The sequence below is a fragment of the Anoplophora glabripennis genome, unplaced genomic scaffold (assembly GCF_000390285.2).
Source record: "Anoplophora glabripennis isolate ALB-LARVAE unplaced genomic scaffold, Agla_2.0 scaffold279, whole genome shotgun sequence".
Lineage (NCBI taxonomy): Eukaryota > Metazoa > Arthropoda > Insecta > Coleoptera > Cerambycidae > Anoplophora > Anoplophora glabripennis.
The window spans coordinates 88,813-101,488 of NW_019416382.1; the positions used below are offsets into that span (position 1 = coordinate 88,813).

At 33.2% G+C, this 12,676-nt stretch overlaps 1 protein-coding gene across 2 annotated transcripts; it reads left to right on the top strand.

The window, feature by feature from the left end:
• Window positions 1–1,883: 1,883 nt before the first annotated feature.
• LOC108908524 (cytochrome c-type heme lyase) lies at window positions 1,884–9,087 on the top strand. 2 transcript variants are annotated; one of them, XM_018712581.2, is made up of 6 exons: window positions 1,884–2,032; window positions 2,145–2,387; window positions 2,821–2,952; window positions 8,247–8,413; window positions 8,580–8,789; window positions 8,853–9,087. In XM_018712581.2, the coding sequence occupies exons 2-6, from the start codon at window positions 2,172–2,174 to the stop codon at window positions 8,914–8,916; spliced, it is 789 nt and encodes a 262-aa protein (XP_018568097.1). In that variant the 5' UTR covers window positions 1,884–2,032; window positions 2,145–2,171; the 3' UTR covers window positions 8,917–9,087. The 2 variants fall into 2 exon arrangements, with proteins under 2 accessions (XP_018568097.1, XP_018568098.1); XM_018712582.2 differs by having other exon boundaries at window positions 2,166–2,387.
• Window positions 9,088–12,676: the final 3,589 nt, after the last annotated feature.

Genomic DNA, 12,676 nt, shown 5'->3' on the forward strand with positions numbered 1-12,676 from the left:
CTATGGCTAGAAATTGGCCTCAATGATTTGGGATCGAGGGGGATTATCCCTCTTTATCCTGCCTCATCTCGTGTAGGCCTGGACAGCCTTCGTAGGTGGGCCCCATCCGTCGTCTACCCCGACCGCAAATGCGGCCGGTGTAGGCGCTTTGTGGGACCTCCTTTTGTCCTGGCTGGGCCCCGCCGGCTAGGGCCCTTTCTTCTGGCGCTCTTCTTGCTTCGCCGGCTCGTCTGTGTAAACCCCGGGGGTAGTGTCATGTTTATGTGTGGTATGGTTGGGTAGGGTAGTGCGGCTATGCAGCCTGGGATGCGCTTTGCTAAGGTGGCCCTTAGGCTAGCGCGGGAGGGGAGGGGTAAGGAGGGTATGGGGGGTGTGTATGTGTGTGTGTGTCGTTGTCTTCGTTTCTTGATCCTGGCTGTATCTGAAACAGAAAATGTTAGCGGGCAGGGGGAATAATCGAGTGATCACTCGAGATACGAGATATTGGTTGTTTTCATCCCAGCGGTGCACCAATATGTTTGTATTAATCATATATTACTTATAAGCGTAGCTAAAAAAAAAAAAGCTCGCGCACTTCAAAACCTAACCACTTTCGTTTTATTCTAAAAAAAAAGGTTACGCAGTCGGTGACTATTTGCAGTATGCACTAACATTTTGGGGTGCAACCGTAGGGTAATAATCACTCGAGTGGTGGGAGTAAACATCTCGAGATATCTCGAGTGATCTCAATAATCGAGTACCACTCGATTTTTCACTCGAAATCTCCCATCACTAGTTGCATCAATAAAACTTGTATTAAAATGAAGAAGTGTCATTTGATCCAAATACTGTAAAAATTAACGCCTAATATGTAATTAATCAAAATCTAAACTTTAGCAAGTGTTTTATATTTAATGTAACTAACTTTTAGTTCAGAATATTCTGAACATTGAACCTGGAGGAGCACATGCAAAATCGCGTAATTAAAATAATATCCATGGCCATGGCAATGTCAGTAATTAGATGGATCTTCTTGTCCTTTATATCCATTAGTGGGGCGTGGGGCTAAGGTTGCGCAATGCGCATAGCGGGGGATCAGTGCCGCAGGCACCAGAAAAAAATCAACTGTCTTTTCTAGTACTGCATTACATGGCTATAATATAATTCGAGTGTTGTGTGAAGTATATAGATTATATTTTTACATTATTTTTCTTCTCGAAAGAAACCGTAATAATATTTATGCAAAAACTGGTGACCTTTAAGTTACATAGCTGCCTTCTTTTCCTCCAAATATATTGATCATAACCCGTTTCACCGGATGTTCTGAGATCGGTCGCTATTCTATTGAATACATTTTTAGATCAGGATCGGCGATTCTTCCATTTCAGAATCGTAAAATTTCTAACCTAAATATTGTAACAAATGGCTGAAGGGGCTGAAGTATGAGCAAGTCAATCCCAAGAAATTGTATTATTAGGTTTAACAGATTCAGAAATTCTTGTATCAAATATAATTTAGCACAAGAAGGTAAAAAATTTAATGGTCTAACTCTTTGTCGCCTATTTTATTTTTAATTAAATTTTAATCTTTAGAAGTAATATTTTTAACAGATGAAGACATCTAGGACAAACTAATCAGATTTAAGATGTTATGTTTATTTACAGCTTATTTTTAAATTAAACGCAGTTTCAAAAACATGTTCTTTTGACATTTGTTATGATTCAAACAATATGATCCGGATCAAAGATCAGTGATTCAATGAAACGATGAAAAGAAGACGGTTATAACATTATAATAATGGATGGAAGAGCATAATTCCTATTTATATAGTGGTCCATCTGTATTTAATATCCATGATCATGGAGGAAAAAAATCTCGAAAGCTAATGTGCTACCACGGATCGTTAGTATTCCGCACTTCTCAAGAATCTGGTAATATTTGACAAAAGCCTGTTAAATTCTGTCAAACGTGCTTAAACAAATTAAAAATGAATAGAAAAATGTACATGTAAAGCATATTATGGAGTAAATTTAATATATAAGGAAACATAACGGTATGAATTATTATAAATAGTGATACTGCCCAAGTTCTTAGAAAGTTCAAAAAAATCAATAGAGTATAGCAAATCTATTATATAATTTGGCTCTAACCTAACTTCGCTTCAGGTGTGTCAAATTTTTTGTTAGAGAAAAATGGGAAATACAATAACTGTTGCTGAAGTAACCGCCTGTCAGATTCTTCATCCAAATGATCCAATCTGTATTCCCAAACACTCTGTGCACAATTATGAGAAGAGAATCCCGGAAGAGTGCCCCATGCACAAAAAGAGGCGTACTGAATTGGTGTGCCCTGCGGAGCAATGTCCTATCTCTAAAGGGGATCGACGTGGGATTAATCCTCTAAATATGGTACGTGTAGAAGAATTGCATTCTTTTCAGAAATCAAGTTACAATTTTCTATTTGGAACACTTGTAAAACCCAATTTTTTAATTTCAGCTGCGAAGATGAATTTAAGAAGTGCAGAGTAATTGGATTTTTATTATTTGTTACAGTTACAATAAATATAACAAAATGTTTTTCTTAAATATCTTTTAATTTAATTTTGTTTTATGTAGTATTTTTATAGTGTCAAACATATAATCAGCAGCAAATTGGATCGAGTCCGTTATTTCCAATGAAGTATTCATTTGATAAATCAAATTTCAAAAAATTTCTAGTTTCATTTATATTACATATTTTAGTAGGAGAAAAGAATATGTTTAAATATCGATTCAGTGTTGAACTAAATTTCTACAGCTTTAACTAGATTTTTTTAGTTATAAAACTATAATTTTTCTGCAGATGGAGCCAGCTAATCAAAATCCTTCACCAGGTCAACCTTTTTCTTTGTCCAAAGAGAGACAAGTCTCCTGCATTCCAAAAGCTGTTTTCAAGGAGGGCGAAAATCCATTTTGGGTATATCCCAGTCCACAGGTAAATGTTAAAAACAATTTTTTGATGTATAGGGGTGCCACACTAATAAGTGTGGCAACATATAATAACCCTATTATTATTTAAGACCAGAAAAAATATTCAAATGAAAGTTGGAGGGGATCAGAAATACAGTATTTTAAAATTATTTTCAAATATACAGGATAATAGTGTCATAAAGTTAGATATTTAAATAGTACACCCTATATAGTTTTATGTTTGATTTCGCTATAAAATTCTCTGAATGATAGTGTAATTAGGTAAATTCGGTTATGACGAGAAAGTTTGTAATGATTTAAAAATATTTGACAGCACATCATTCAATATTTTATGCAGTGGAGGCTGGTAAAAATTAATGTGGTCTTATTTTGATGATGGAGCATGGAACCCATACTGTTTTTTCTATACCTACACATAGAACGTTCATAAGGAAAAAAAATTTGAATGGAATTTGTGAAATACAGTTAAAAAAATCTGCTACTTTGCAAACGCCTGGAAATCAGCTGATGTTGTAATTGTTATCCATAAAAAAGGTGACAAATTCATTCATCTGGCATAGTCTGGTATAGTCTTTCCGAAGTCAGTTGAACATGTAAAAAACGTCTGGCCATAAAATTTAATGAGTTCCGTAGGCGTCCCTAAAAAAGTTTTCTGATAAAAGATAAAAAAAAATCGATTTACCAATAATCGTTTATATAAAAGTTGTCAAATAAAGCAATTATTAATTATTTAAGAAAATTGAAATTTAAAAACTATAATACAAACCTGATTTATTGTCATTTTCGACCACTCTGTTGTAAAAACATAAATTGTTTGTTTACTACGTATACTGGGTATGTCTTTTTTGTGGTTGCACGGTTTTGAGTACGCTTTTTGATTTGTGGGTGTTTTGTGCAATAAAAATGGCACGTTTATGAAAACAATGAACTAGTGGACATAATATACTTACGGGGAGTGTCAACAAAATGCAGCCGCAGCATGTCGCTTGTAAACGGAGAGGTTTCCTTTATAAAATCATCCGGCTCCACAGATGTTTGTAAATTTAGTTATAAAACTCCGCGACACAGGGTATTTAAAGAAACAACGAGGAGGTCACGCTGGAAGATCTCCTCCACGCGAAAGGGTGGAGATCGAGGAAGAAATTTTAGAAATTGTCGAAAATGACCTAACAACGAGCACTAGATCCATGTTATAAACAAAAAATTTATCTTCCAATGTAACCTCGTTGTTCCTTTATACCCTGTGCGGAGTCTTATAACTAGTTAATACCTATTATGTCCACTAGTTCATTGTTTTCATAAACATGTGCCATTTTTATTGCACAAAACACCCACAAATGAAAAATAATATCACGCACTACTGTGCGAATTATTTAGCACTGTTAAATCGAAAAGCGTACTCCAAACCGTGGAACTACAAAAAAAAGACATACCCAGTATCAGTAGTAAACAAACAATTTATGTTTTTAACAACATAGTGGTCAAAAATGACAATAAATCAGGTTTATATTAAAAAGTTTTAAAATTTCAATTGTTTTAAATAATTGTTAATAATTGGTTTATTTGACAACTTTTATATAAACGATTTTTGGAAAATCGACTTTTTATTATGAGTTCTACCAGCTGTTAAAATAAATGATTCAACTTTGAGAACACCCTGTATGTTCATTTGCCCAACAATATATTTTAATTATTTATGTTCTCAAACAATTTTATTATATTGATAAATTTCGTTTTGTTCCGTTTCAAAAGGTCTCCAAAATGCGATGTTGTAATAATATTGTTTTTCCCTTTCGCAATTGTAATATCAATGATTAATAGAAGGTGCCTATAATAAATTAAAATTACCTGAATTACACCAAATTCCGCATTGCTTCACTGCACTGCTGGGCAATTTGTTGACCACTTGTCAACGGCTGAGATTTATTGCCCAGTGGCTCAATGCAACTGCAACTTCAACTGGGCGTATATATTTCTACCACCTCCACGTATGGCTAAATAAATAATGGAACAAGTTTTTCAAATATTTCAATGCCGAGTTGCGTCAGCGACCGAACCTGGTACATACTGTCATCCTCTTGATTCTTCAATTGATATCGGAAAGACTATATCTCTGGCCGAATATAGTTATTTCGAATGATTATTATTCGAATGAATTTATTAACTATTACCAATGTGCAAAAAAAGTAATAAAAAGTGCATTAATTAGAAAGTTTTAAATAAATATGATCTGGAGTTCTTCTATTAGGATATCTTTCTCGGTACTCCCCGACACTCNGAAGGTAATAAATTGGTACATTTTTTCCGTTTTAAAAATAAACAATATTTTATTGAAATCGGTCAGAAATAAAATTATCTATGTACCACGGGAATTAATGAGCCTTAATAACCTCAGGCAATTGCTGTCCCTCGGGCGGGACGCCCTCGGGACGCAAACTTTGCCATCGGTAATTAAGGCCCTTATAATTCCCTAGATACATAAATAACTATAAGAAAATTGAAATTTAAAAACTATAATACAAACCTGATTTATTGTCATTTTCGACCACTCTGTTGCAAAAACATAAATTGTTTGTTTACTACGTATACTGGGTATGTCTTTTTTGTGGTTGTACGGTTTTGAGTACGCTTTTTGATTTGTGGGTGTTTTGTGCAATAAAAATGGCACGTTTATGAAAACAATGAACTAGTGGACATAATATACTTACGGGGAGTGTCAACAAAATGCAGCCGCAGCATGTCGCTTGTAAACGGAGAGGTTTCCTTTATAAAATCATCCGGCTCCACAGATGTTTGTAAATTTAGTTATAAAACTCCGCGACACAGGGTATTTAAAGAAACAACGAGGAGGTCACGCTGGAAGATCTCCTCCACGCGAAAGGGTGGAGATCGAGGAAGAAATTTTAGAAATTGTCGAAAATGACCTAACAACGAGCACTAGATCCATGTTATAAACAAAAAATTTATCTTCCAATGTAACCTCGTTGTTCCTTTATACCCTGTGCGGAGTCTTATAACTAGTTAATACCTATTATGTCCACTAGTTCATTGTTTTCATAAACATGTGCCATTTTTATTGCACAAAACACCCACAAATGAAAAATAATATCACGCACTGTTGTGCAAATTAGTTAGCACTGTTAAATCGAAAAGCGTACTCAAAACCGTGGAACTACAAAAAAAAAGACATACCCAGTATCCGTAGTAAACAAACAATTTATGTTTTTAACAACATAGTGGTCAAAAATGACAATAAATCAGGTTTATATTAAAAAGTTTTAAAATTTCAATTGTTTTAAATAATTGTTAATAATTGGTTTATTTGACAACTTTTATATAAACGATTTTTGGAAAATCGACTTTTTATTATGAGTTCTACCAGCTGTTAAAATAAATGATTCAACTTTGAGAACACCCTGTATGTTCATTTGCCCAACAATATATTTTAATTATTTATGTTCTCAAACAATTTTATTATATTGATAAATTTCGTTTTGTTCCGTTTCAAAAGGTCTCCAAAATGCGATGTTGTAATAATATTGTTTTTCCCTTTCGCAATTGTAATATCAATGATTAATAGAAGGTGCCTATAATAAATTAAAATTACCTGAATTACACCAAATTCCGCATTGCTTCACTGCACTGCTGGGCAATTTGTTGACCACTTGTCAACGGCTGAGATTTATTGCCCAGTGGCTCAATGCAATTGCAACTTCAACTGGGCGTATATATTTCTACCACCTCCACGTATGGCTAAATAAATAATGGAACAAGTTTTTCAAATATTTCAATGCCGAGTTGCGTCAGCGACCGAACCTGGTACATACTGTCATCCTCTTGATTCTTCAATTGATATCGGAAAGACTATATCTCTGGCCGAATATAGTTATTTCGAATGATTATTATTCGAATGAATTTATTAACTATTACCAATGTGGAAAAAAGTAATAAAAAGTGCATTAATTAGAAAGTTTTAAATAAATATGATCTGGAGTTCTTCTATTAGGATATCTTTCTCGGTACTCCCCGACACTCGCTTGTTAGAAACTTCCGCTACAATGTTTTAACAAATTAAATCAAATCTGTTATTTACGAAAATGTATAAATATTAGCCGTAATTAATAAATTACGCAATTTCAAAATTAAAACATTTTAGAAGACATCTATTTGATAAAAGTGACACTGACATATCCATGTGGCAGTTTTTCTTATCCATGACAACTGGTAATTTGATTATTTCTAATGCATAAGACGCAAAGATTGACTGCAAAAATTGCCTGTTTTTTCACAATTTGCAGAGAACTAAAGAAAATAGATAAAAATGTTTTTGGTCTCAAATTACTCGTCGTAAAAAATTAAATTGAGCATAGCTTTTAGTGTTTTGAAAATTTGTAAAAATCATCCCTATTTAGGGGTTGAGAAGACGCTCAAAATGAAAAATTGAATATTACCAATAAATATAAAAACTATTAGGATGTGAATTTTTCTATCGAATGATTCTTGATACAAAGAAAGATTTATTCTCATGACTGAAATAAGCATGTTGAATTAGAATATCCACATTTAAGCACGCTCAGGGGGTGGAATCATCCCCAAAAATAGAGAATATCAGAAATAATTGTAAAAATTCCAAAAAAAATATATTAAGGTAATTCACATGCTAATAGTTTTTATATCAATTGGTAATATTCAAATTCTTCATTTTTGCCATTTTTTCAACCCCTAGGTAGGGGTGATTTTTAAAATTTTCAAAATACTAAAAGCTATGCTCATTTCAGTTTTTTATGACAAGTAATTTACGACCAAAAACGTATTTTTATGTATTTTTTTTAATTCTCTGCGAATTATGATAAAACGGGCGAAAATCACAGGTTTTTTGCAGTCACTTTATTTGCCAGGATGCTTGTGTAGGACATTTGTTGAATTTTTTTGCGACTAAACGGTGTGGGTTATCCAAAATTTGAAAGATACAGAATTTATTTAAAAAGCTTTTAGCTTTCACCAGAAAATTGTGACAGTCAGATAACAAAGAAAAAAAATATGAATATTTTTAAACCGAGGTATCCAGTTTAACGCATTTGTGCAAGTCGGTAATTAACATTAATTGCATCAGGAAAAGCCTTTTACCAATATATTTTCACATGTAAATCGTTCAGTGCTTTTCTATTTTATAACTGATTATTAATATTTTTTTCAAAAACTGTTTCTTATTTTGTTTCTTGTTTGAAAATTTCTTGATATTTTGCCTTTACCTATACAGATACAATCTGTTTTTATCCAATTTTCTTGTTGTCTCAGATGTTTTGGAATGCGATGCTCAGGAAGGGTTGGAAATGGAAAGATGAGGATATTAGTCAGAAAGATATGAACGATATCATTAAAATTCACAATGCTAACAACGAACAAGCTTGGCAGGAGGTACTCAAGTGGGAAGCGTTACATGCCCACGAATGTAGAGATCCTAGGTAAAGTTTATTACCCATTTAACTCTTATTTTGGATGAATACATTCAGAAATGGAATCGCTTTTAATATGTGTCAATATAGATATTACATTTTTTGCAGTTGTTACCAAATAAAATCAGACAATTCAGTGATATTTAATAATTTTTGTCAAAATATCTTGTTTCAGATTGAAAAGTTTTGGAGGTAAGGCATCAGAATACAGTCCCAGGGCCAGGATTAGACAATTGCTGGGTTACGAGCTACCTTTCGATAGGCACGATTGGATCATAGACAGATGCGGAAAGGAAGTGAGATATGTTATCGATTATTATGATGGCGGTTCGATAGATGATAAATATAAGTTCGCCCTGTTAGATGTTAGGCCTGCAATGGACAGGTACCTTACTTTTCTTACTTACTGAGAAATCAATATATTATGAATTAAATCTTCTCTTTTCAGTTTCGAAAATATTTGGGACAGAATGAAAGTATGTTGGTGGCGATGGTTCTACAGCGACGAATAAAACGCATGGCCCTGATGTAGCTTGGAAAAAGAAGAAAGTAAAAGTCTGTTGGAGAGGAATTTCGTGTTTGTCCGTTAATTGAACTTTGAACTTGGTTTTCAAGGGTAGCTGAAATACCTAATGTCAGATTGTCCAGCATTAATGTAAATAAATTAAGGATAATGTTGTAAATGTTGTGTTTTTCTTATTTCCACTTGTCTTCTAATCTGTTTATCTTTTCTATCTCTTTAAATGTTTCTACCTGTATGAGCATGATGAGTGTTTGATGTCGTTTCACATCTCACCAAATATTTTTAACTGCACACAACCCCGTTTAATGTTCGGGCTAATCGTCAATGATGGCTGGTGAAAGTTAAAGCGGCCTATACCCGTTTTAGAAGTTGATTTCCAGACCCCCAATGGAACTTTCTTGAAAAAATATTTCAAATGTAATTTGTAAAACGAAAAATTGAAACGGACAATTGACCATGAGATCTTGACATCGATTGTACATAAGATATAAATAAGAATTCTTTTCATGATCAACTGAGAAATACAGATGTTTTCTTTTTTTTCTCAATATCAATTAAAAATTTAGTACTAAAACTAAGTAACTATGATGTTATTTTGTGTATAATAAAAAAGTACCAGTAAATTTCACCTAAATTTGTTATGATATTCTTTATGGAAAGTGTATATTTCATATCAATTTAAAACCACTTTAATTTTTACCAGTTGCTACTGCTAATCGTGTATGAAAACAATTTTTAATGTGCATATAATTTGACAATCAATATATTATGGGACTTATTACGGGTAACAAATTGACAGGAATTTATTTTTAAATAGTTAATCAAGAATTTCTTCTGTTTAATTTCTATGTGCCTACATTAATCATCTGATTATATGGTTTTTCAATTATTTTTTAGAAATATAATTAATATTTATCTACAAAGTTCTTTGTAATGTGGAAAATGCGGGTTTACACATTTAGAATCTTTTTTTCTGATAAAAATAAGTACTTACGTTAACTTTGATAAAAGAATTTTAGGCAAACATCCACACCGTTGAAAAACATTCCAATCAGCATTAATTTGCTTTGCTATTCCACCAATTATTCTTACCGCGCACGACACATTCGAATTCATTTGGAGCCGCAGGTTGGTTTCCTCGATGCAATCATCGATAACGAAGCGCCCTATCTTACCTTCTGTCACGCACACCCTTCTTCGCACGAAATCTGACAGTCGATTTTTCTAGCGGACCAAATGTAATTTAAACCTTCTATCGGACCAAGAACTTGTCTAGCAGTATTTGAAAAGTATTTTTGTATATGTATTTACGCAAAGAGTGCAGAATGTGTTGTGCTACTAACGTACTGCCTGTGTAACTGTTGATAATTTATGTTTTTGACGTTTCGCCATTATTGCAAACCACTTGTTAACAACTCGTGTTTTAATTATTTAAACTGCTTTTAACAGCCCAGTAATTCACCGCAGTGTTGTAAAAGGCTTTCCCTAACATCCTCTGTGTTTGTCTCGCCCTCCCTTTAAGCTTTCCCAGCTTTAGCAGGCCAATAATGATCGGGTAAGTAATAAAACAATTTTGTAAACATTGCTGTTTTACGTTTAAAAAACGTATTTTGTTTGGTCAAATTTATGTGGTACGTCTTAATTTATGAAAATATATATTTAATTGCCTCACACCAGCAAAGTTACATACATAAACTGTTTATATTTAGAGAATGGAATGTTTTTTTGGCTATACTTATGAGATGTGTAAATTGTCCATATAGGTACAATTTCATCCAATTTTGTTTTAGTGCGGTATTTAACCGGATTTCCACTTACAATAATATGAAACTATTCTCTTTAATATAAAAATTTACCAATCTTTTGCATAAATAATTATGCTACATGCTACATACACTAATTTATCTTACCAATTTTTGATTAACTATTTTGTGTTATTCCAGACTAGATTTGTTAATAAATTGAATTGTTTGTTTATGTTGATAAACTAGGTATCTGTAATGTCGCCTGTCTGTACAAATTGTTCTTGTTTGAAGCTAATATGACTCCTTTAGTTATTGTTTGTTCCTCTCTTTAATAAATCTGTAGTACAAGTGTTGCTCTTTCAAATAATGGGTACTGTTTATTTATATTGTATTTTTTAACATAACCAAATTTCTGTAGGTAGGTACGTACTTAGGTATATTAAAATAATAATAATTATGATAATAGGTCTACAAGATAAGCATGCTTTTGTTTGAAAATGTAAAATATTTGTATTTTGTCCCACCACCGTGTTCTCCATGTTTTTTTTGTTAAGAAAATTAATAAAAAAAATCATTCATCATAAGGAAATGTTATTTTTTAAACTAACGAACACATTGTCTTTTTATTCTTTTTCTATCATGAAATTGTATACAGGGTGATTCAGATTTAATTTGGAGAACTTCTGGAATCGATAGAACAGGTTAAAATAATGTCCATTCATGATATAAACTTATTTCCTAAATCGCATCGTCTGGGAGATAGAGGGCGTTGAAATACAAATTTTTTTCCCCGTTTTTCCCTCATAACCTTTGAACCACTCATCCGAATGAGGTAAAATTGGGAACACAAACACTCCTTATGACCTTACATAAGCTTCTTAAATTTGGACCACCTACCCTTAGAAGTTAATTTTGTGTGCTACCCCCCTCCTACATTATTTCAAAACTTCAAAAAAATTAATTTCAATAGAATAGCTGCCACTTTTGTCTCATTAATTTTGGATTTTTTGTCTCTTATTTTTTTTTTCGATATTTGGCCTTGTTTCTGAGATATTCAATGAAATCCGCGATAGTGTAGCGCCCCAGCCACGTAAATTTCATTTAACGTTATAGCAACCGGTGAAAAACAAAACTCATAATGATTTGTATAAACTGACGTTTGTGAAATTCACCGTTAAAAGTATTATTTCAAAAGTGCTAAGAAAAGGAAAAAAATCCTAGTTCAACGCCCTCTATCTCCGCAACGATGCTATTCAGGAAATACGTTTATATCATGAATGAACATTATTTTAACCTGTTCTACCGATTCCTGAAATTATCCAGATTAAACCCGAATCACCTTGTATGTTTGATATATCTTTACCTCGATTTTAACGTTTTTGCGAAAGCTCTTATTTACTTAAAGCTGTTTAGCTGTTACTACTCTTATAGGCATCTATATTATCAGATTATGTCACTGATTTTTTATATTTATTTTAAAGAATTTACTTAATATATGTAAGTGGTGTGTGGCGTCTGCATAAAATTTGTTAGGAGGGGAAAGGGTAAGTTAAGTAGAAGCTATAAAAACTGCATTTATTTTATTCGACAGCAAAAAATGTGTCAGAAAGGGAGTGAGGGTCTATATGAGCTATAAGAGGGTCTATATAAGCTGTAATAACTATTAAAAAACCTAATAAAAATGTTCCTGATTTGACATGTTTATGCAGTGGGTGCAAAAGCCAAACGCTCCTTCCTGACTCCATCAGAACCGGATTAACCTATGGTGAGGCCTGGGGCTACAAGCTCTACGGAGGCCTTTAAAAAATATATATAAAACTTCAAAACCTCAAGCAGTCAGCGACTTGCCGATATACGAGTAAAATTTCAAAACTTAACCTTTCTGGTCCCATTTTGCCAGATCTTGTCGAGGCCCCCAATCTGCTGAGTCCCGGGGTTATAACTCCCGTAATACCCCCCCTCCCCCTTAAAGCCGGGCCAGGCCACCACCACGTGGGCCTCATG